This window comes from Gopherus evgoodei, chromosome 4 (assembly GCF_007399415.2).
Source record: "Gopherus evgoodei ecotype Sinaloan lineage chromosome 4, rGopEvg1_v1.p, whole genome shotgun sequence".
NCBI lineage: Eukaryota > Metazoa > Chordata > Testudines > Testudinidae > Gopherus > Gopherus evgoodei.
In genome coordinates, this window is record NC_044325.1 from 129,765,877 (window position 1) to 129,791,393 (window position 25,517).

Genomic DNA, 25,517 nt, shown 5'->3' on the forward strand with positions numbered 1-25,517 from the left:
GACACGGTTGCGCCGAAGATGCGCCACGACAACTGCCATGCATTTTGTAAACACCCTCGGGGCCGTGGACAGGCCAAACGGGAGGACCGCAAATTGATAATGACGAGCCCCCACAACGAAGCGGAGGAAGCGTCTGTGGCGTGGCCAAATGGCAACGTGGAAATACGCGTCCTGCATGTCGAGGGCGGCGTACCAGTCTCCCGGATCCAGGGATGGAATGATGGTCCCCAGGGATACCATGCGGAACTTCAACTTCACGAGGTATTTGTTGAGCTCTCGCAGGTCGAGGATAGGCCTGAGGCCCCCCTTGGCCTTGGGGATCAGAAAATAGCGGGAATAAAACCCCTTGCCTTTCTCGTTTTCGGGAACCGCCTCTATAGCTCCTTTGCTGAGGAGCGTCCGCACCTCCTGCCGAAGGAATTGCTCGTGAGAGGGGTCCCTGAAGAGGGACGAGGAAGGAGGGCGGGAAGGAGGAAACGAAACAAACTGCAGGCGGTACCCCGTCTGCACCACGCTTAAGACCCAGCGGTCCGATGTTATTTGGGACCACGCCGGGAGGAAAAACGAAAGGCGGTTGGAAAACGGGGGGGAAGGATCCATAGGGGAAACTGTTACTGCGCCCTCGAGCGCACCTTCAAAATGAAGGCTTAGGACCAGGCGGGGGTTTTGAGGAGCCTTGGTTCTGCCCCCCTTGGTTCCCCGACTGCCTGCGCCTCCCGTTCCTGCCGCGGCGCCTGTAAAGGTCCTGCCGCTGGCGGAACTGGGAAAACGGCCGACGGTGCTGCTGTTGTTGCGGCCTAAAGGGTCTACGCTGTGTCACGGGGGTGTGCATCCCGAGGGACCGCGCAATGACCCGGTTGTCCTTTAAACTCTTAAGTCTGGGGTCTGTCTTATCGGAAAACAGGCCCTGGCCTTCGAAAGGAAGGTCCTGTATCGTGTGCTGGAGCTCTGGCGGAAGGCCGGAAACCTGCAGCCAGGAGATGCGACGCATCGTAACTCCTGACGCGAGGGTACGGGCAGCCGAGTCCGCAGCGTCCAAGGAGGCTTGTAAGGCCGTGCGCGCGACCTTCTTGCCTTCGTCCAGGATGGCCGTAAACTCCTGGCGAGCATCCTGTGGCAGCAGCTCCTTAAATTTGTCCACTGCCACCCAGGAGTTAAAGGCGTATCTGCTCAGCAGGGCCTGCTGGTTAGAGACCCTGAGCTGCAGCGCCCCAGCCGAATACACCTTACGGCCAAGGAGGTCCATCCGCCTGGCTTCTCTGGATTTGGGGGCCGGAGCCTCCTGGCCGTGACGCTCCCTATCGTTCACCGATTGCACTACCAGTGAACCGGGAGTCGGGTGAACATGTAAATATTCGTACCCCTTAGAAGGGGCCATGTACTTCCTCTCGACTCCTTTCGCTGTCGGAGGGATGGAGGCCGGGGACTGCCAGATAGTATTGGCATTAGCCTGGATGGTCCGTATGAACGGCAGGGCGACCCTGGTGGGAGCATCGGAAGAGAGGATGGTAACAATTGGGTCCTCTATCTCCGAGACCTCCTCTGCTTGCAGACTCAGGTTTTGAGCCAATCGCCTGAGGAGGTCCTGGTGCGCCCTGAGATCCAGCGGGGGGGGACTGTTGGAGGAGGTACCCGCCACCGCCTCATCCGGGGAGGAGGATGATGAGACCCCAGGCACAATAGTGTCCAACTGAGGGTCTTCCTCAGCCCTCGCCTCTGTCTCCGGAGCCACAGCGGAGTCCTGCTGTTTGGACCCTTCGTCCCCTTCCGGGGAGGGAGGGGGGCGAGACAAAGAGGCTTCAGGGGCCCTACGCTCCGCAGTCGCCGGCCTAGCAGGGAGCTGCTGGGGGCCCTGGGCCTGATGGTACGCCCAGGGTGTCCAGAATCCCCACTGTTGTGGGCCTTGGTCCTGCAGCGGCGGATCAGCAAACAGCGCCGCCTGCCGGTCGGTGCCCAGCGCATAGCCGCTGTCCGTCTGGGAGGATACGGACGGCTGCCTCGAGGGCCACGGCGGGGCCGACCCTGGATGGTACGGGTCTGCGCGGGCCGGCACGGGGGATCGTCTCGGTGCCGGGGACCGGTGCCGGGAGTCATATCGGTGCCGGGATCGGGACCGGGACCGGGATCTGTCACGGTGCCGGGCGCCGCTTCGGTGCCGGGCGCCGCTTCGGTGCCGGGACCTACTACCAGCTCGGTGCCGGGAGATCGACCGGGACCGGGACCTGCCACCAGCTCGGTGCCGGGAGATCGACCGGGACCGGGACCTGCCACCAGCTCGGTGCCGGGAGGTCGAGCGAGACCGGGACCGGGACCTGCCACCAGCTCGGTGCCGGGAGGTCGAGCGAGACCGGGACCGGGACCTGCCACCAGCTCGGTGCCGGGAGGTCGACCGGTGCGGTGAGTAGCGTCGGGACCTGCTCCTGGAGTCGCGGTGCCGGTGACGCCGACTGGAGCCTGACCGCGACCGTCTCGATGCCGACCGTTGCCGCGAGTGCGACCGGTACCGCTGAGGGGAGCGGTGCCGGGACTGCGAGCGGCGTCGGGATCTGGAGCGCCCAAGACGTCGGGACCTGGATCGGGAACGACTGTCTCTGGGCGGTGCCGACATCATGGGCTTGCCTCTGGATACGACCCGCACCGGAGGTACCGGGGGTGGCAGCCGAGTGGGCTCAGTCAGGGCAATAAGGTCCCGAGCCGAGGCGAAGGTCTCCGGAGTGGATGGGACCACTATCTCAACCCCAGATCTCATGGGGGAGCTCGGCGGCACCGGACTCAACGGACCCGCCGGGCCCGGAGTCAACGGTGCTGACGGTGCCGGCGGTGCCGCGGCCGATGTTGAGGCCGGGCGCTCAAGCCGGGTCTGCCTGGCCGGAGTAATAGACTTCGACGGCCTAGGCTCTGATTCCGGTGCCGGAGAAGGTCGGTGCCGGGGAGTCTTCTCGGTGCCGGAGCGATCCGGTGCCGGTGCCGAAACCACGGTCTGCGAAGCCGACGGGTCAAGTGCCGCCTCCATTAGGAGAGTCCGGAGCCTCTGATCCCTCTCCTTTTTTGTCCTCGGCTTAAAAGCCTTACAGATGCGGCACTTGTCAGATCTGTGCGATTCCCCGAGGCACTTCAGGCACGCTTCGTGGGGATCGCTGGTAGGCATGGGCTTCTTGCAGGCCGCACACTGCTTGAAGCCTGGCGAAACAGGCATGAGCCTGACGCCCGGTGCCGGGAAGGGCTAAGCCCCCCGGCCAGGAACTACTTAACAGCTATTTACTAAACTATCTACTTAACAATACTAATTTAACAACTATATAGAACTAGAGATAAGCGATAAACAAGCGATAGAAACTAGGAGAGCTAGGGACGTGGAGGACAGCTATGCCGCGCTCCACAGTTCCAACGACCGACACGGCGGTAAGAAGGAACTGAGGAGCGGGCGGGCCGGCAGGGATATATATTGGGCGCCATGGCGGCGCCACTCCAGGGGGCGACCTGCCGGCCCACTGGAGTTGCTAGGGTAAAAAGTTTCCGACGAACATGCACGCGCGGCGCGCACACCTAACTGGAATGGATGTGAGCAATCACTCGAAGAAGAACTGTTCTGTCCGTTCACAAACGTGGTAGTCAGGTTTCTCAAGGGCCTACATAGGGTATACCTCCAGGTCAGGAATCCCACCCCTTCATGGGACCTAAACCTGGCCCAGTCAAAGCTTATGGGAGCCCTCTTCAAACCACTGGCAACCTGCTTGCTACTTACATCTCTCTTGGAAAGTAGCCTTCCTGGTGACCACCACGGCCGGACAAGTTTCAGAGATCCGAGCTCTCACTTTAAAACCACCATACATGGTGTCATGTTTTTCAAAGACAAGGTCCAGTAGCGACGGTTGAAGTATAAAACAGATTTATTAACTACAGAAATATAGATTTAAGTGATTATAAGTGATAGGCATAAAAGGTCAGAGATAGTTACCAAAGAATATAAGTGATAAGTGCACAATCTAAATCTTAAACCTTATTACAGTATTTAGATCAAGCAATTTTCTCATCCACTGGATGTTACAGTTCTTAATACACAGACCTCTCCCTCAACCACTCTTCTCAGTTGAAGTTGTCGTCTTGTCAGTGTTCTTGTTGCTTCCAGCATAGGTGGGGGAGGAGAAAGGCAAAAGCATGATGCCATTGTCTCTATTTTATATCTTTAGTTCATATGCCTAGAAGACACTTGCCCAGAGTCACCGGGTTGAGCAAGCCCCCTGGCATAATCTTGTGCTACTGAGTATGGGGTTGAGCAGTCCCCATTGTGTGGTTCTTGCACAACTGTCATTGAATTGTAAATCCCTTGATTACAAATCCCCTGCTGATTAATGGTTGTTGAATGCCCTCCTCGGAGGGGGGGGGAAATCACCTCCTTCATATGTCACCAGCAAACATACAGCATACTTCAGTAACAATCATACAACAAAATCTCAAAAATTCATACACAGTAATGATATACATAATTGGAGAGAACAATCAGTTTCAGCAGATTATGACCTTTCATATGGTATCTTACATGGCATGCTTATTATGTAAAATCACAACCATATATGAACCATGAATATGGAGGTTACAGGGTGCTATTTTGAGGTACAGTGTGTCACATACGGACAGGAGTATTTAGTGAAAGCATGAACTGAACTCAGAGCTTTACCCATGCAGGCTTCTCCTCTCACAACCCAGAAAATGGCCATGGTCCTGACATAAATGAGATTAGGCAGAGGAGGTTGCTGGACTCAGGAAAACCAGATGCAAAAATCAATAGGAAAGGACAGGCAAGGAGGCTTTAAGCCCCTCGCAGAGACCATTTAAGAGGATGATGTAGTAAAGGCACTATAAGCTGACAGTGTTTGTCTAAACACCCTACCCTGATAGCAGATTCTGCTGGCAAAGTGGGTTCTACTGCCTCACTAAGACAGGTGACTATTACCCCATCTACATCAAGGAACTGCAGGTGGTTGTGCAAGCACCACAGAATGAGGATTGCTCAACTCTGTGACTCAGCAGGACATGTTTGGGCTAGTGTCTTCTAGGCACATGGACTAAGGATATAAAATAGGGGACAGTGGCATCATGCTTTTGCCTTTCTCCTCCCCCACCTATGCTGGAGCAACAAGAACACTGAGAAGATGATAACTTCAACAGAGGAGACTGGTCCAGGCCTGTGAATTAAGAACTGTAATCTACCTGCAACATCCAGTGAGATGAGAAAAGTTGTTTGATTCAAATCTTGCTCAGTCTGAAAGTTTAGGATTTAGAATGCATGTTTACTTTTTCTTTCTTAGGTGACTATCTCTGACCTTTACTCCTACCAATTATAATCACTTAAAATTTACCTTTCTGTAATTAATAAATTTATTTTAATGTTTTATCCTTACCAGTGAGTTTGTCTAAAATGCTTGGGGAATCTGCTCTGATTACAAATGCTGGTGCAAATGTCCACTTTCCTTTGATGAAGCATCAAACTAATTCATTCTGAGGGAATTCTGTGCCAAAAAAATTAAAATTCTGCACAAAATATTTTAAAATTCTGCAAATTTTGTCAATAAGGAAATGTGGAGTGTCCAGCATGGCAGTGGGGAGCACAGGCCACTGGCAGCACAATGTGGGAGATCACCCTACACCCTTCCCCCACCCCCCCACTGGGGGAAAGATTCAGCAGTGAAGCTGCATTCAACCTTGACACAGAACAAAAGTTGGGTCTTGTCCCAGAAACACTCTCCTCTCCACAGCAGGTGCACCAAGTTAGCAAGCAAGAGGAACAAAATCTAAAACACATACCCAGCCCTGGCCCCCGATCCAAGTTTGGCGCAAGCAGGCTCAGCCTGGCAGGATCCAAGTGTAGAGGGGTTAGTATGGAGGGATCCAGATGTGAGATGAGACAGTTCTGTGTGGGGCAATCTGGGTGCAGGACAGCTGGGTGTGGGATTCCAGTGTGGGGAGATCTGGATGAACAGGAGCTCGTTGCGGGGGGTTCTGCAGAGAGGTCCAGGTGAAGGTAGTTGAGGCTCAGCAGGGAGGAGTCTGGATGTTGGGGGATGGGGCTTGGCTGGGCTAGGGGGTGGGGGTATGGATGTGTGGAGCTCTGCAGGGGAATCTTGGTGCTGGGGGAGTGGGGCTTGGCAGGGTGGAGGTTTGGGGGCAGCTGACTGGGGCTCACTGGGGTGAGGGTCAGCGTGCAGGGGGCTCTTTGGGGTGGTTCAAGTGCAAGGGGGACTCATAAGAGTCAGGGTTCAAGTACAGGGGGGCTCAGCAGGGAGAGGTCTGAGTGCAGGGCTTAGGGTCTGGGTAAAGGGAGAGGGGCTCAAGGGGGGTCTGGATGTCGAAGAGTGGGCTTGGTGGGGGTTTGGGTGAGTGGGGCTCAGTGGAGGTTCGGAGGGGGCCTGAGGCTCAGCAAGGGAGCCCAGGTGTGGGGAGAGGGGGTGCTTTGGATGCACAGAGGTTGGATGGACAGGGGAGCAGCTCCCCGTACAATGACTCCCACCCTCTGTGTCTGAGAAGCGATGGGGGCAGGAAGCAGGGGAACAATGGGTGCAGAGCTTCCTGCATTGGAGGAGGTTTCTGGAGGTGGGTTGACCTGGCCTCAGCTGCTCCTTGCAGGGTGTGACAGGGTGCTGACCAGGAAAGGCTAAGCAAGCCCCCTCACTCCAGCTGCAATTAAAGGAGGTGAATTGGAGCAGACTAGAGGAACCTGAGCCTGATTGGCAGAGGCGGAACAGCTGCTAGCCTAGGGCTGTATACAAGCTCAGAGGAAGAAAGAAAGGGTGGAGAAGCCAGAGAGTGGAAGGAGAAGGGTAGCTCTCTCCTCCTGGCTGCAAGAAAGAGCAGCCTCTAAGGCTGGAACCCCCAGTGATATGTGATGAGAAGTGGTGGGTTTGCACCATGTAAACAAATTGCACCGGTGACTGCTCAGCCAGAAGGTCTCTGAGTGATTTTTGGAGCAGAGCAGAAACAGGACCAAGGGGGGCCCTGCTATGCCCTGTTACACGGGGGAACAGAAAGTCCTCTCCTCCCCGCCCCTCCGTCAGCCCAGCAGACTAGCAGCCAAGCCTGGCAAAGGGTAGGAGCAATCCCCAGCCCTGCCACCCTCTGGGTGATTTACCTCTCCAATGACTGCTCTGGGCACCAAAAACGACACAACTGCGCTGCTGAGGAGGGGTGTGTGACTGCTCTTGCGGCTTTCCTTTGCTTCCCCATCATTTTCTGCAGCAAAGCAAAGAAATCTGCGTGGGACATGAATTGTGCACACGCACAGTGGTGCTGAATTCCCCCAGGAGTAGCTAATTAAGGAGCTTGCATTGTTCAAGTGAAAGTCTTGAGCAGTGTAAGACTGGAGAGACTGGCTTGTATTTCCCTCTGTATTAGTTCATGTGTGCCTTAGGGAGCATTCGTGCAACTTAGCTGGGTATCTCTGTACCCTGATGGCTGAGTGATGATAGCACCTGGCGTGGTTTGCTGCTTGTCACTAGCAAAGCATTGTGAGACACTGTCCAGGCTGGAGAGTTAAGGGGCATGGCTGTCCCACAATTCCAGGTCGTACCCTGGAGATCCCATCACAATAGGACCCTACTAAAAAACATACCCGCTCAATAATGATTTCCCATTTGAGACCTGTCAGTTAACCAGTCTTTAATCCATTTAATGTCTGCTATGTTCAGTTAATATTGTTCTAATTTCTTAATCAAAATGTCATGTGCTACAAAGTTAAATGCTTTACAGAAGTCTAAGTTATCTGGACCCCTAATTTAAAAACATTGAACTTTGAGAAATACCATTGAACATGCTCAGTTATTGTTCAGATAGGAAGTATTTCTTCATCAGTAGCAGCCTTTTCCCCAAATTCAGAGCAGAAAAGTTTTGGACACTTCTGCCTTTTCTGCATTATTATTAGGATTGGAAGGATTAAATTTGTATTAGTAAATGTCAGCAAACGTCAATTTCACAGTACAAACACAATCTTACATAGAAATATTTCCATCAATAATAATCAAAATTTACAGATGGGAAAAGTTAGAAAAACGCTGCTTGAGAATTTCGTTAGAGTTTGATTTAAGGATATTTACTTTCTATATTTGGACATGCAATGTTGACAATTTGTGTTTTAGCCGTTATAAAGGTTTAATTTTTTGAATCTCAACATCTACTCTTATCAAATAATTACTGTCCAACATGGCCCCTAATTTCCCACAACTGAGAAAATGCAAATCAATACAAATAAATTTTAAAATGTTTAAAACTAATAATTTTGTGCAACTGTGAACATTAAAAAAAAATTTAGATGCTTAAAAATAAACTAATTATCTGTCAATTATTTTAAAAAATTAATTCTGCGAAGGCTAATTATTATTGACAATTCCTAACCTAATTTCCATCTACTAAAGAACCAATACCATTATGAGGCTTTCTTTTGTTCCTACTATACTTTATAAACTCTTTATTGTCCTTAATGCTGATGGCCTTGTGTCCTTTAGCTTTCCTTATCAATTTTCTACAATTCCTAGTTTTTTATTTATATTTATTGTTATCAATTTCCCCTTGTGTGTGCATCTTCTTTTATTTCCCATCTAAAACAGGCTGTTTTTTAACTAGTGTAGCTGGTGGCATTGAGATGATCTAGAAAAATGTTCTGAAACAATTCCCAATTATCATTCACATTTTTCAGTTTAAATTCTCTCCCCTAACTGATTTGGCTCATGATTGTTTTCACCTTTGTGAAACTGGCCCTTTTAAAGCACCAACTGTATACTACTGTTTGCCAGAAGCTGGGAATGGGCAACAGGCAAAAAATCACTTGATGTTTACCTGTTCTGTTCATTCCCTCTGAAGCACCTGGCGTTGGCCACTGTCAGAAGACAGTATAATTGGCTAGATGGACCTTTGGTCTGACCCAATATGGCCATTCTTATGATCTGATGGTTTGCACTTTGCACTTAAATACAATCAATACTAACTTTCCCTCATCCTTTGTATGTTTTATTTGTTTAGACTGTAAGTTCTTTGTGGCGAGAAACAGTTGTTACTATGTGTATGTGTAACACCCAGCACAATGGGGCCTCAGTCTCCACTGAACCATATAGAGGCTTCCTGCAGTAACAAATGAGGGCTGCCAAAGCCAGGATTTAGAAGGCACTGCAGATTTCACTGAAGGCTGACCTGACCAAGTGAGCAGGACAGTCCATGCACCCAGTGGATGATGGGTAAGAAGCAAGTTTTCTCTTTTCTGCAGTTTTAAAGGATGGCAGGGTTCAGAGTAGGCCTTGAAATTCTATAAAGTACCCCCTATCTCAGTGATGGAGAGAACAGAAAAGTTCAAGGTGACTCTGGACCACTGATTCAGGAACAGGGAAGTGGTCCATCCCAGCACTGTGGAGACTGAGAAGGGGGAGAGAGTCAGGCAGGACTCAGTCTGGTCTTGGTTTGGAGGCCAGATTCCTGAAAGGGCTACTGGTGGGACCTTCATGGATTGGCCCAGTAGCTGGCTGGGGATTTCTTGACAGAAAAGTGGGATCTACTACCACAGAATCCAAGATGTCAACAACAGCCTGGTTCCCCTGAGGGAAAGTACCAAGAACCTCAATTTAAAAGTACTGGTTGGCTCCCCAGGACTGGACTGATGAGAAACCATTGCTGAGTTGACCTTGGGCTGAAAAATCCAGAGATCCTGGAACTTGGGGTCTTAGCTTGTGTTTTAGTAAATTTTAAGGAAAGATGAAGCTGTATCCAGAGCAGCATGTCCCAAGTCCACTGTTTTTTAAATGAAAAGGTGTACCAGGACAAGGTCTGTCAGATGTATGAGGAGTCTCTCATTATGTAAATAGCTGCAAAAAGATCCTTGGAGATAATGAAAACAGGGAAACGTCAGAGCACAAGCTCACATAGGGAGCTCTCTGAAGAAAGAAAGGGAGATCTTGAACCTTCAGAAGGGAGAGCAGAAAGACTTCAGATTGAGGCAGTGACCCCAGAAAGAAGGTGCTCTCTCTCAGAAAAGAGGGAGTGCCTTAAGGCAGTGTGGGGTGGGTGGGGGGCTGTACTTCCTTTTTCTTTCTGCTGTCCAGAACTCGATATAGCAGAAGAGCTCCAAAACATTTCACGCACCCTGGTCACTAGCAGGGGTCCCACTAAGCCACCAAAGGACTAGTGGGAGCCCAGCACTCAAGGCACCATGCAGTTTGTGCTTAGTTCTAAATCCTGTTACTGAGGCCTAAAGATGGCCTGGACATTTCATCTTCACCAAGACACAGAGAGAGGGTGAGGAGACAGAGTGCTTGAAAGGGGTGGGGCTGAGCAACAAATTTCATACTCCCTTGCTGTGTGACTGACACCAAAAGGGAAGGACCACCTACCACAAAATACCTCTAAAATCTACTAGTTCTGCTCCCTCACTCAGCATTTCATCTGCCTTATAAACAAGCAGCTCCAGAATTTTCAGTTAGGCCCCTACCAATAGTGACAAGTGCCACCAAGGTATAAGACTGAACATACTGTTCCCCTTTTTATCTTGTCGGGGATGCCCCCAGAAAATTCTTGTTCTGTTCAGTGAGTTTTCAACACCATCACATGCTCTTGTTGCCTCTTAGCATGGCAAGGAACATTCCTTTCCCTCACTTCAGGGAATTTCACCTGTCCCCAAGCATTACACTGGGAATATACAGCCCATCACAGGCATATTGTCAGATAGCAGCTTTCTTTTTTTTTTTAACATATTTGTCTATTTGAACAAGGTATTGATGAATAAAAACATGCTTACTCCATTTGAAACAAAAGACTAAACCTAGGGAAGTTCCCATTACTGTTTATCATAGATGATTAGGGTTGGAAGATACCTCAGGAGGTCATCTAGTCCAACCCTCTGCTCAAAGCAAGACCAACCCCAACTAAATCATCCCAGCCAGGGCTTTGTCAAGCCAGGCCTTAAAAACATCTAAGGATGGAGATTCCACCACTTCCCTAGAGAACCCATTCCAGTGCTTCACCACCCTCCTAGTAAAAAAGGTTTTTCCTAATATCCAACCTGGACCTCCCCCACTGCAAATTGAGACCTTTGCTCCTTGTTCTGTCATCTGCCACCACTGAGAACAGCCTAGCTCCGTCCTCTTTGGAACCCCCCCTTCAGGTATTTGAAGGCTGCTATCAAATCCCCCCTCACTCTTCTTTTCTGCAGACTAAATAAGCCCAGTTCCCACAGCCTCTCCTCATAAATCATGTGCCCCAGCCCCCTAATCATTTTCATTGCCTTCCCATGGACTCTCTCCAATATGTTCACATTCTTTCTGTCGTGGGGGGCCAAAAACTGGATGTAATACTCCAGATGTGGCCTCACCAGTGCCGAATAGAGGGAAATAATCACTTCCCTCAATGTGCTGGCAATACTCCCTCACAGTGAGAAAAGATTTGTACAGAGATGCAATTGAATGATTGGAAAGATATTACAAAACAAAAGAATTAGGAAAGCGATTTTGCTACATACCGTGCATTCCCATCATATCCTGCGAAGATCCACAGTTTGTCACTATACACTGTTGCACCATGAGCTGACCTTGCAACTGGCAATCTGCAATAAAAGATAATACTTAGCATCTAGCCTGCACACCATGTGGTATTACAGAGTCTGGTTAGTACATATCTGCATTTCAGACCAACTACTACCCTCATAACATAGATGAATGTCCCCCAAGGACTTCCTAAAAGGTGATTTTCAGAATATAATGAACAGTTACAGCAGAACCTCAGAATTATGAATGCCTCTGGAATGGAGGATGTTTGTAACTCTGAACAAAATGTTATGATTCTTGTTTCAAAAGTTTACAACTGAACATTGAAAATGTAGCTGTGAAACTTTACTATGCAGAAGAAAAATGCTGCTTTTAACCATCTTAATTTAAGTGAATCATAGAATAACAGGGTTGGAAGGGACCTCAGGAGATCCTCTAGTCCAACCCTCTGCTCAGAGCAGGACCAATCTCTAGAAAGATTTTTGCCTCAGATCCCTAAATGCCCCCCTCAAGGATTGAGCTCACAACCCAGTGTTTAGCAGGCCAATGCTGAAACCACTGAGCTATCCCCTCCCCACAAAACAAGCACAGAAACAGTTTCCTTACCTTGTCAAATCTTTTTTTAAACTCCCTTTTTAACCTTTCCTCTGTAGTTAAGATTGAGTAGCGCTTTGTTTCAAAACCAATTTTTCAAATTGCTGTAAAACCCATGTCCATATTCAGATTGTCTAGAAAATTGCTATATCTCACTGAGACCCAAGGCAGGGTTAGTGACGCAAGTTTCAGGACATTTTGTTAGGAGTTCCTGAGATCAAGTTTGCCCACAAAGACTTCTCCAACTGTTCACAAAACATAGACAATAGTTGCTAGGGATTCAATGCTCAGAAGAATTGAAAGAACACTCTACAAATCAAAAGCAGACAACAGAATGGCAGATTGATTTCCTGGAGCCAAGACACAAGACGTCACTCAAGATTTGATAAACTTCTGAAGTTGACGGGCAAGGATCCATTAGTGATGGTTCATACTGGCATTAAGGACACTATGTCACAGGATATCTTGCAGATAATAGATGAGTTCAGAGGACTCGGAAGTGTGCCAAACAAGTATGTCTAAAGAGTCTTCTCTGAGAGCCTTCCTGCCCCACCAGTGATGGAAGACAGAAAGCAGAAGATTCTGGAAGTTAGCTCGCTTGTTCAGGGGTGAAGGATTATAGTTTATGGAACACAAGTCTCCTCATTTTGGGAGAGGGGGTTGTGATGTTGCACTCCATATGATTTTATGAAAATATGCTAATGAATGTAAATATAATGTAACTGGAATATGCTTCATGCAAAAGGTCTCTTGTAAGGTATCATTACAAAGCTTATAATCTACTGAGTGTGGTCATCCTATTTGTATAAACGTATCATTCTTGTATCTGAAACTAGAAATACAAAATATAACTGTGAGGTCCTACTGTAATTATGCAAACTGTGGGCCATTAATGGTGGTTTGGAATCTTGATGGCTCCCATCAACTAGGACAATTTGTTGTAAATGGCTCTGTTTAACTTGCAAGCCTTCCTGTGAGTCAGGCCAGGAAGAATGAAGGCTTGGGGTCTCACAGGACATGTGAGCAGGTATTGGAATCCATCTTAAACCTGGTGCTTTTCCATTTAGAAGGAGAGGTGGAGACCCAGAGAGACAAAAGATTCCCACTTTGTACCAAAGGGGGTGGAACAGAACAAACGAGGCTCCAGTCATGAGAAATCCCCTAGCTACCACCTGAGCTGGAACACGGACTGTACCGGGGAAAGGATTGGGACCAGACTAGAATGGAGTCTAGTCTGTGAAAGAAGCTTATTGGAACATCTCAGAGTGAGATTTATCTGTAATCAGTTTCTTAATGTATTAGGCTTAGACTTGCGTGTTTTTGTTTTATTTTGCTTGGTAACTTACTTTGTTCTGTCGGTTATTATTTGGAACCACTTAAATCCTATGTTATACTTAATAAAATCACTTTTGTTTATTACAGTAACTCCTCACTTAAAGTCATCCCAGTTAACATTGTTACATTGCTGATCAATTAGCGAACCTGCTCATTTAACATTGTGCAATGCTCCCTTATAACATTGTTTGGCAGCTGCCTGCTTTGTCCACTGCTTGCAGAAAGAGCAGCCCGTTGGAGCTAGCTGGTGCAGGCTTGGTACCAGGGTGGACTGACAGCCCACCTATCAGCTCTCTGCTCCCCTAAGTTCCCTGTGAGGCAGCCACCAGCAGGCTATCAATTGCCAGCAGTTCAGCTGTCCCTCCCCCCATTACCATATACAGATCCTGCCCTCTGTCTTGGAGCTGCTCCCAGGACTCTCCTGCTTGCTGTGTGTGTGGGGGAAGTGAGGGGCTAATGTCAGGGTGTACCCCTCCCCCCTGCTCACCCCATCTCCATAGAGCAGGGGGGACACAACAGGGCTCAGGACAGAGGGAGCTTGCTGGCAGCTGTTGTCTCAACTTGCTGATCTACTTAAAAAGGCAATGTACTTAGAATGGTGTCAGCATACTTAAAGGGGCAACACACATCTCTCTCTCACACTCACACAGGGTATGTCTCTCTGTCCGCCATGCCGTCTCCCCTCCCTCCATTTGTGCTGCCTTGTAGAGTGTGAGGCAACATTAACATGTTAACCCTGGACGGCTCAGCTGAGTGCTATTTCATCATTTAGCAGTAATACATTCCCTGGGAAATCTCACCTTCTCACTTCATCACCTCAACCAACCTTCACAATCATCATTGCTGTGTGTAGTATTAAATTGTTTGTTTAAAACTTATACTCTATGTGTGTGTGTGTAATTGTCACTATATATATATATATATATATATATAGTGACAAAGTACTGTCCTTGACTCTGTGGGTCCTGCATTTCCTTGCAGATTTTGCTAGCCTCAGAGGCTCACTGTGACCCTTCATGTAGCCCTTCTCTCTCTAGAGGCAAGGGTCACAGTTTACTGAGTCATTTTCTTCATAAGCCAACAAGGGAGGTGAGGAGAAGCAACCCTCCCTCGCACAGTCCCGGTTATCTCTCAGTCATTAATCAGGGAGGGGAGGGGGGAAGCCCAGGCCCACCCTCTACTCCAGGCTTCAGCCCAGGGACGCTAAAATTAGCAGCTATTGTAGCTAACTTTTTGGAAATAGGACATGTACAATTCCCTGGGTCACTTCCCCACAGCAGCCCCCACCCAATATCTCCTTCACCATTACCTCAGGGCCTCCTTCCTTACACCTGATATGGCTTTGTACTGCTTCATTCCTCCAACAACACAACCCTCCTATGCTCCTACCACCCACACATCACTGACTAACTGGGAGGCTTTTAACTAGTGCAAGCCAGCCTTTGATTGGCTTCAGGTGTCCCAATCAATCTAGCTATCTCCACTGCCTTCTAGAAGGATCTTAATTTGCCCCAGGTATCTTAATTAACCTGGAGCAACTGCCATTTGGTTACCATAATACCAGGGATTTGTTTAGCCTGGGGCTAACACACCTGTTCCTCACTACTTTACTGTAGCCATCTGGCCTTACCCCATCACAATATATATATATATATATATATATATATGTCTTTTGTCCAGTGAAAAAAATTTCCCTGGAACCTAACCCCCCCATTTACATTAATTCTTATGGGGAAACTGGATTCGCTTAAAGCCGCATTTTTCAGGAACATAACTACAACGTTAAAGAAAGAGTTACTGTAATTAACCTAGAGAAAGCAATTAATATCTGGGGGAACAAACAGCTGTGTGCATATCTCTCTAACAGTGTTATAGAGGGAGGACATTTTATGAGTTTACCCTGTATAAGCTTTATACAGAATAAAATGGATTTATTTGGAGTTCGGATTCCATTCGGAACTGGGTGTCTGGGTGTTAGAGTCAGGAGCACTTCTTAAAGTTGTTTTCAGTTAAGTCTGCAGCTTTGGGGACGTGGTTCAGACCTGGGACTGTGTTGGAGCAGACTAGCCTGTCTGGCTCAACAAGACAGGATTCTGGAGTCCCAAGCTGGCAGCGAAAACGGGCTCGGAGATAGTCTCAGCACACCAGGTGACAGTCCCAAGGCGGTCTCTGTGATCAAACCCGTCACAGGGGTGTAGTCAAACAGGATCTGCGCAAAGCTGATTGCTTTGAAATGCTGGTAGTGATTTTAAGTGAGTTTTAACTGTGCTGGCTGGATAACAGACAAAGTGGTTGCTGGTTTGTTATTTTCTGTTTGATTATTTCCGGTAAGGTTGCAAATTGCCCAGAAAGGCTAAACACTGGGCACTGGGAAAGTCTCTGTTAACTAAGAAAACCCTGAGCTGAGTGGATCTCAGTTTCAGTGAATGGCAGAGAGGTGTGGCCCAATCTCTGGGTCTGTGCTGAAGTTGACTGAAGTGTCTAACTCAGCAAGACAGGAGTGGAGGGGTGCCTGTTCTGGCAGAAAGGGGTTCTCTGTGGTATCCTAGCTCATCAACTGATAGTCTCAAGGGAAGACAAACGGAAATTGATGTGCAATTTGCCAGGAAAAGGCTGCCCTGGAAAAAGAAAAGGCTGCCCACCAGCAAACCCTAGACTTAAAAGACAAAGAAATTGAGGCCCAGAGACAAGTAAATTGAGACCCAGAAGCATGAACTGGTTGTAATGGAGTGGAAGAGATGCACAGAGACATGTATCCTGGAGGTGAAAGTTGGAGTCTTAGTGACTGCTGCAGTGGGAACAGACCCCAAGGACTCTGCAGTTGGAAGCAAGCCCAACCTGACTGAAAGGGGGGGGTGGGGATTTTGCTGGCCAGTGAAAGGTCTGTCATAGCTGGTAGCTGTGAGTCCACAGCTGGATCAGGGTCATCTTCCCTTTTGGGGGTCACAGGAGTGTCTGCCCCAGAGGGGAGCCCAAAGAGATATTTTAGGTATACTGCCTCTGCCATAGAGAGCATGCAAGTCTCTAGCAGTAAGTTCAGTAGGAGGATGTGACATTGCTCTCCATATGAGTTTATGAAAATATGCTAATGAGTGTGAATATAATGTAACTGGAATATGCTTCATGCAAATGATCTCTTGTAAGGTATCATTACAAAGCTTATAATCTACTGAGAGTAGTCATCCTATTTGTATAAATGTATCATTCTTGTATCTGAAACTAGAAATATGAAATATAACTGAGGTCCTATTGTAATTATGCAAAGTGTGGGCCATTAATGGTGGTTTGGAATCTTGATGGCTCCCATCAACTAGGACAATTTGTTGTAAATGGCTCTGTTTACTTTCAAGCCTTCTTGTGAGTCATGCCCAAAACAATGAAGGCACTTCTTAAGCTGTTTTCCGTTAAGTGTGTAGCTTTGGGGATGTGGTTCAGACCTGGGTCTGTGTTTGCAGCAGGCTAGCATGTCTGGCTCAACAAGGCAGGGTTCTGAAGTCCCAAGCTGGCATGGAAAACACATCAGGTCTAAACACATCAGGTGACGGTCCCAAGGGGGCCTCTGTGACCGAACCCATCACAGGGGCCATATTGTTTGGATGGCCTCCACCTCCGTAGAGGAGAAATCAGTCTCTTTGAGGGTAGGATGGCTAGAGTAGGCAGGAGGGCATTAAACAAAAGGGGAGGGTAAAAGGAGGGGAGATATGATCAATCATTTAGCACAAAATCAGTATGTTGAGAACAAAATGAACCATGAAACCAAGGGGCATGAAGAGAAGAAATTCTTTAACTGCCTATAAACCAATGCTAGGATCCTGGGTAACAAACCAGAGGAACTAGAATTGCTAGTTCATGAGCATAAATTCAATCTAGTTGGTATTACTGAAAACTGCTGGGATGACTCACACAATTAGAATGTTAAATTCAGTCGTTATAATTAGACTTGGAAGAATTAAGTCTGTACTGCCAAATGTCAGTAATGGTCAATTTCATTGTACAAACACAACCCCACAAAAATATTTCCATCAATAAAAATCAAAATTTACATCAGCAAAGTAGGAAAAAATGCTGCTTGAGAGTTGATTAGCGTTTGAGTGAAGAATATTTACTTTGTATATTTTGGCATGTGATGTTGACAATAAAGTTATAAAACTTTTTAAAGGTTTAATTTTAATTTCAACATCTACTATCATTAAATAATTATTGTCTGACCCCTCCTATGGTGCATATTCCTCCCATAATTTCCCACAACTGTGAAAAGAAATTGATTAAAAAAAAACCTCTAAATCCATAATTTTGCACAACTGGGAACATTTATATTAATAAAAACTGGAAAATTCTATTAATTTCATTAGGTGACCCCTAGTTATTGTGTTATGTGAATGAGTAAATAACACTTCCTTATTCACAATCAAGATTTTATAGACCTCTATCATATTCCCTTAGCCATTTCTTTTCTAAGTTGAAAAGTCCTAGGCTTTTTAATCTCTCCCTGTTCATTATCCCTAAGCCTTTTTTTTGCCCTTTACTCTTTCTAATGTATTTTTTTGAGATGGGGCAACCACATCTGCATGCAGTATTCAAGATGTGAGCATGCCATGGATTTATATAGAGGCATAATGATATTTTCTCTCTTATTATCTATCCATTTCTTAATGGTTCCTAACATTTGGATAGTTTTTTGACTGCCGCTGCACATTGAGTGGATGTTTCATTCTTGAGTGTAACAGCTAACATAGACCCCATTATTTTATATATATAGTTGGGATTGTTTTCCAATTTGCATTTATAAACATTGAATTTCATCTGCCATTTTGTTGCCCAGTCACCCAGTTTTGTGAGACCCTTTTGTAACTCTTCAGTCTCTGCCTGAGTTTGTGTTATCTGCAAAATTTTGCCATCGCACGGTTTACCCCTTTTTCCAGAACATTTATGAATATGTTGAACAGCCCTGGTCCCCATACAGACCCCTGGGGGACACCACTATTTATCTGGTTTCAGAGCAGCAGCCACGTTAGTCTGTATCAAAAAAATGATAGGAGTACTTGTGCCACCTTAGACACTAACAAATTGATTTGAGCATAAGCTTTTGTGGGCTAAAACCCACTTTATCAGATGCATGCAGTGGAAAATACAGTAGGAAGAGTGTGTGTGTGTGTATATATATATATATATACACACAGACACACACACACACAAACAGAACATGAAACTATGGGTGTTATCATACACACTAGAACGAGAGTCATCTGTTAAGGTGAGCTATTACCAGCAGGAGAGAAAAAAATAACTTTTTGTAGCGGTAATCAAAATAGCCCATTTCCAGCAGTTGACAAGAAGGTGTGAGGAGCAATAGGGGGTGAAATAAACATGGGGAAATAGTTTTACTTTGTGTAATGACCCATCCACTCCCAGTTTTTATTCAAGCCTAATTTAATGGTGTCCAGTTGATTGATTCCAATTCAGCAGTCTCTCCTTGGAGTTTGGTTTTGAAGTTTTTGGTTGTAATATTGTAGCTTTTAGGTCTGTAATCAAGTGACCAGGGAGACTGAAGTGTTCTCCAACTGGTTTTTGAATGTTATAATTCTTGACGTCTGATTTGCGTCCATTTATTCTTTTACATAGAGACTGTCCTGTTTGGCCAAAGTACATGGCACTGCTGGCACATGATGGCATATATTACATTGGTAGATGTGCAGGTGAATGAGCCTCTGATAAGTATCAGAGGGGTAGCCGTGTTAGTCTGGATGTGTAAAAGCAGCAAAGAATCCTGTGGCACCTTATAGACTAACAAACATTTTGGAGCATGAGCTTTCGTGGGTGAATACCCACTTCGTCAAATGCATGTCATCTGACGAAGTGGGTATTCACCCACGAAAGCTCATGCTCCAAAACGTCTGTTAGTCTATAAGGTGCCACAGGAGCTTCTGATAGTGTGGCTGATGTTATCTGAAATTCCGAAAACTGACCCCCTACCTTTTGTTTCCTATCTTTTAACCAGTTATTGATCCATGAGGGGATCTTCCCTCTTATTCCAGGACTGCTTACTTTGCTTAAGAGCCTTTCAAAGACCTTATTAAAGGCTTTCTGAAAGTCCAGGTACACTAAATCACCCTTGTCCACGTGTTTGTTAACCTCCTCAAAGAACTCTAATAGTTTAGTGAGGTATGATTTCCTTTTATAAAAGCCATATTGACTCTTCCCACAGCCCTCTGGTCACTCCTGACTCACCAGGGGCATCATTTCCTAGTTTGGTTTGGTGTGTGTGGGTGTGTTGAGGGAGCGCTGTCTCTTTAAGCAGAGTATTCAGGGCTGAATGTTTTTTTCAGCCAGTAGCTGGTGTTGATAGCACTCACTCCTGAGCCAGCAGCAGACAGGCTCCCTGTTTCCTGACCCCAGCTCCGTAGCAACCAGCTACATGGAAAGGTGGAGGAGGACACCCCGATATCAGGTGCCCCCACCCACACTCTGCACAGCAGATTGGAGGCAGGCTCCCAGTCCAGAGCAGCTTGGCCAGGGTCAGCTTCGTGGAGTGGGGGAGACTGGAGCAGCAGTGGAGCAGGGTAGCAGAAGGAGGATTCTCTGCCCCAGAAGTACACAGCGGTGTTCTGGTGGAGGGCCCCCTCACCCATTCTGGCCCTGTCCAGAGTGGAGGGGATGGTGCAGCAGAGGGCCAAGCTCCTCTCTCCCCATCGAAGGTGTTTAACCGGCTCTCCCAAATCATCCACAGGATACGGGCCAGGGTGACAGTCAATTAGTGCGGGGGAGTGGGAAAGGAAACCGCTGGAGTCACCTGGGGCATAGGGTCTTGCAGCAGTGGCTCTAAAGCACACTTTCCCTACTTCACATCCTCGAGGCTGCTGGTGATTGCTCTTACCCCTTCCCTCATATAAAACAAATCAATAGATTATGAAGGGGGAAGGGGGCACAAGATCAGCTCTGAGGTGTTGGGAGGCATTTCAGTAATCTGCGCGTCTGGTCTGCATGTTAGTCTCTTGTGCCTTCCTACCTGCCCGCCACCACCGAGTCCCATCTCCAGAGGTGTGCGATTAAAATGCATTAAAAAATGCATTAATTTGTTTTGAGTTAATTACATGTGTTAACTGTAATTAATTGACAGCCCTAGTTTCATTAAAAAAAAATGCTGTTAGTTTTTGAGTCTTGACTAGTTTCTCTTGTATACATCTCTCAACAAAGAACTTAGGCCACATTTACAAGATGGGGGACTCTATCCTAGGAATTCATGACTCTGAAAAAGATTTGGGGAGAATGCAGTGAATAATCAGCTGAACATGAGATTTCAGTGTGACTATGGCCAAAAGGGCTAATGCTCAAGTGGGAGCAGAGAGGTTATTTTGCCTCTACATTTGGCACTGGTGCGACCACTGCTGGAATCCTGTGTCCACAGCTCAAGAAGAATGTTGAAAATTGGTGAGAGTTCAGAGAAGAGCCACAAGAATGATAAAAGGATTAGAAAACATGCCTTACAATGATATACTAAAGGAGCTCAATCTTAGCTAACAAAGGAGAAGGTTAGGGGGTGACTTGATTACAGTCTGTAAGTACCTACATCAGGAACAAATATTTAATAATGGGCTCTTCAGTTTAGAAAGTTATAATATGATCTAATGCCTGGAAGTTGAAACTAGATAAATTCAGACTGGAAATAAGGCATAAGTTTGAGGCATGAAGAATGGACTACAAGGTGGATGGAAAGCTGGCTAAATAATTGGGCTCAACGAGTAGTTATCAATGGCTGCATGTCTAGTTGGCAGCTGGTATCAAGTGGAGTGCTCCGAAGGTCGGTCCTGAGGCTGGTTTTGTTCAATATCTTCATTAATGATCTGGAAGATGGCGTGGACTGCACTCTCAGCAAGTCCGCAGATGACACTAAACTGGGGGAGTAGTAGATATGCTGGAGGGTAGGGACCTAGACAAATTAGAGGATTGGGCCAAAAGAAATCTGATGAGGTTCAACAAGGACATGTGCAGAGTCCTGCACTTAGGACAGAAGAATCCCATGCACTGCTACAGACTAGAGACCGAGGGGCTAGGCAGCAGTTCTGCAGAAAAGGACCTAGAGGGTTACAGTGGACCAGAACGTGGATGAGAGTCAACAGTGTGCCCTTGTTGCCAAGAAGGCCAACAGTATTTTGGGCTGTATAAATGGGAGCATTGCCAGCAGATTGAAAGATGTGATCGTTCCCCTCTACTCTGCATTGGTGAGGCCTCATCTGGAGTACTCTGTCCAGTTTTGGGCCACACACAAGAAGGATGTGGAAAAATTGGAAAGAGTCCAGTGCAAGGCAACAATAATGATTAGGCTGGAGCACATGACTTATGAGGAGAGGCTGAGGGAACTGGGATTATTTAGTCTGCAGAAGAAAAGAATGAGGAGGGAATTGATAGCGGCTTTCAACTACCAGAAAGGGGGTTCCAAAGAGAATGGATCTAGATTGTTCTCAGTGGTAGCAGATGACAGAACAAGGAGTAATGGTTTCAATTTGCAGTGGGGGAGGTCTAGGGTGGATATTAGGAAAAACTTTTTCACTAGGAGAGTGGTGAAGCACTGGAATGTGTTACCTAGAGAGGCGGTGGAATCTTCTTCCTTAGAGGTTTTTAAGGCCCGGCTTGACAAAGCCCTGGCTGGGATGATTTAGTTGGGGATTGAGCAGGGGGTTGGACAAGATGACTTCCTGAGGTCCCTTCTAACCCTGATATTCCATGATTCTATGATGATTCTATAATAATAAGAATAACTGACAACTGGAATAATTTACTACGGATCAGGGTAGATTCTCCATAACTGGCAATTTTTTAATCAAGATTGGATGTTCTAAAAAAATGTGCTCAAGGAATTTTTTCGGGGAAGGTTTATGTCCTCTGTTATACAGCAGGTCATATTAAATGATCACAGTAGTCTCTTCTGGACTTGCAACCTATGATATACACCAAGCGTAACAAATAGATTATCAATTAAATTTTCCTGTTCTTACAAATTGTTTTGCATACACCAGCAGCTCAAAAAAAAAATGGTTACCTACCTTTTGTAACTGTTGTTCTTCAAGATGTGTTGTTCACATCCATTACACATTAGGCGTGCGCACGCTGCACGGAAGTCAGAAACTTTCTCCCTTAGCAGCTCCTGTCAGGTCGGCAGGGGATCCTCCTAGAGTGGCACCTCTATGCTGGTGCATATATACCCCTGCTGACCTGACCCCATTTCAGTTCCTTCTTGCCGGAGACTCCGGCAGAGGGGAAGGAGCGTGGGAAGCATAATGGATGTGAATAACACATCTCGAAGAACAACAGTTATTAAAGGTAGGTAACCGTTGTTTTTTTTTCTTCGAGTGCTTGTTCATGTCCATTCCACATTAAGTGACTCACAAGCTTACCACAGGAGGAGGGTAGGAGTCATGGAGCAATTGACTGAAGAATAGCCCTGCCAACTGCCACATCATCTCTTGCCTGCTGGTTGACTGCGTAGTGGGCTGTGAAAGTGTGCACCAATGACCAGGTGGCTGCTTTACAGATCTCCTGGATCAGGACATGCGCCAGGAAAGCTGTTGAGGACACTTGTGTCCTCCTCAAGTGAGCCATGATCGTCGGGGCTGGAACCTTGGCGAATTTGTAGCACATGCAGATGCAGTCCGCAATCCACGATAATATATGTTGCGCCGAGACTGGAAATCCTTTCATTCTATTGGCTACGGTGACAAACAACTGTGTCAACTTGTGGAAAGGTTTAGTTTGCTCCAAATACAATGCCAGGGCCCTTCAGACATCCAAAGTGTGCAGGCTATAGTGACTCAGGTCCGTGTGTGGTTTAGGAAAGAGTACTGGCAAACAAATGTCTTGTCCCATATGAAATTGCAAGACTATTTTAGGGAGGAATTTAGGGTGTGGCCTGAGTTGTACTTTGTCCTTATAAAAAAAACTGTATAAGGAGGCTCTGAGGATAGGGCCCTCAACTTGCACACCCTCCTTGCTGATGTAATGACCACCAGGAACGCCACCTTCCAGGAGAGGTGAAGGAGACAGCAAGAGGCCAGGGGCTCGAATGGGGGCCCTATAAGCACGGAAAGGATTAAGATTTCAGAGAGGGACCGGTGGGCATGAGTAGGGGAAAGCTCTCTCCAGTCCCTTGAGGAACTGCACCACCATGGGGTTAGAAAACATAGAGCATCCGGATTCCCCTAGGTGGAATGCTGAAATGGCAGCTAGATGCACTCTGACTGAGAAAGGAGCGAGACTCTGATGTTTGAGATGCAGGAGGTATTCTAGGATGACTGGAATAGTGGCCTGGAGTGGTTGTTTCTGCTTAGGCTCACATCAACAGGAGAATCTTTTCCACTTAGCTAGGTAGGCCGCCCTAGTGGAAGGTTTCCTACTGCCAAGGAGACTCTGCTGTACCGGAAGAGAACGCTGGCTCTCTATAGTGTTTAGCCAGAGAAGTTCCACGCCATGAGATGCAGAGATGGAGCAGGCGCCCACGGTCCTGCGTGATGAGATCTCAGTGCAGGCGCAGGGCAATTGGGGCGGCCACTGACAGCTCTAGCAGGATTGTAAACCAGTGCTGATGAGGCCAAGCTGGGGCAATCAAAATGATCATCGCCTTGTCCCTGCGAACTTTGAGGAGGACTCTGCGGAAAAGTGGGAGCAGAAGAAAGGCGTACTTCAGTCTCCCGCTCCAGGGGATCGCAAATGCGTCTGCGACTGAGCCTGGACTGTGGTTCTGGAAAGAGCAAAACTGCAGACATTGGCTGTTGTCCTTGGTGGCAAAGAGGTCCATTTGGGGAAACCCCCACCTCTGGAAGACTGATTGCAAGATGTCTGATCTCACTGACCACTTGTGCATGCAGTATGACCTGCTGAGGCTGTTTGTTAGCTTGTTTCGCTGCCCCGGGAGGTATGACGCTACGAGATGGATGGAGCGGGCTATACAAAAGTCCCACAGGAGAAAGACCTCTCAGCAGAGGGGAGAGGAGGGGGCTCCTCCCTGCTTGTTTATATAGAACATGGTGGTGGTATTCTCTGTCAGAACTGTCACGCTGTGACCTTCCAGAATAGCGTAAAAGATTTGGCAGGCTAGACGAACAGCCCTGAGCTCCTTCACATTGATGTGGAGCAACACCTCTGCCTTGGACCACAGGCCCTGTGTCCTCAGGCCCCCTAAGTGAGCTCCCCAGCTGAGGTCTGATGCGTTTGTCACCAGCGTCAGAGCAGGCTGCGGTGCGGCAAAGGGGATACCCTCGCATACTACTGGCTGACTGAGCCACCAGCGCAGGGAGTCCAACACCAGGGCCGGAACCGTCACAACAAGGTCTAGAGGTCTCTGCCTGGGTGATATGATCAGGCAAGCCACGATTGTAAAATCCTGAGCCGTAGTGGAGCTATGTGAGTGCACGCTGCCATGTGCCCTAGAAGGTGCAGGCAGCATCTGGCTATGGTAGTGGGGAACCTTAGCACTGAGTCTATGACACACTGGATGGCCAGGAATCTGGATTCCGGGAGGCTTGCTGCACCGAGTCCAGCACTGCCCCAATGAACTCCAGCCTTTGCGTTGGTATCAGGGAAGACTTGGGCAAGTTGACAAGAATACCCAGCCTGCAGAATGCTTCCAGGGCCACCATCACATGGGAGCAGACATCCTCTTCAGACCGACCCGCAAGGAGCCAATCGTCGAGGTATGGGTATGCCTGTATTCTCCTTTCACAGAAAGGCTGCCACTACTGACATGCATTTTGTGAACATGTGGGGGGCTGCCGCCAGGCCGAACGAGAGGACCATAAACTGGTAATGGTGCTGGTTTATGGCGAACTGCAGGAACCGCCAGTGACCGGGGTGAATAGCGATGTGAAAGTACATATCTTTCATGTCGAGGGCAGCATACCAATCCCCCGGATCTAGGGACAGGATAATAGTGCCTAGGGAGACCATGCGGAAGTGGACCTTGACTAAGAACTTGTTGAGCACGCAAAGGTCTAAAATGGGCCAAAGGTCCCCCTTTGCCTTTGAGATGAGAAAATAATGAGAGTAAAACCCCTTCCTTCTTAGTTTCTGAGGGACTTCCTC

General features: G+C 47.5%; 1 protein-coding gene across 12 annotated transcripts in view; it reads right to left on the minus strand.

Moving 5' to 3' along the window:
* The window catches only part of LZTR1 (leucine zipper like transcription regulator 1), a 277,591-nt gene that overhangs the window by 194,690 nt on the left and 57,384 nt on the right, over positions 1–25,517 (minus strand). For all 12 annotated transcript variants that reach the window (XR_004000204.1, XM_030561051.1, XM_030561054.1 and 9 more), the window contains one exon: positions 11,492–11,575. Coding sequence is in view for 11 of the 12 variants with exons in the window: in XM_030561051.1 (XP_030416911.1) it covers positions 11,492–11,575 (84 nt within the window). In the remaining variant the exon portion in view is untranslated. The remainder of the gene's footprint in view (positions 1–11,491; positions 11,576–25,517) is intronic.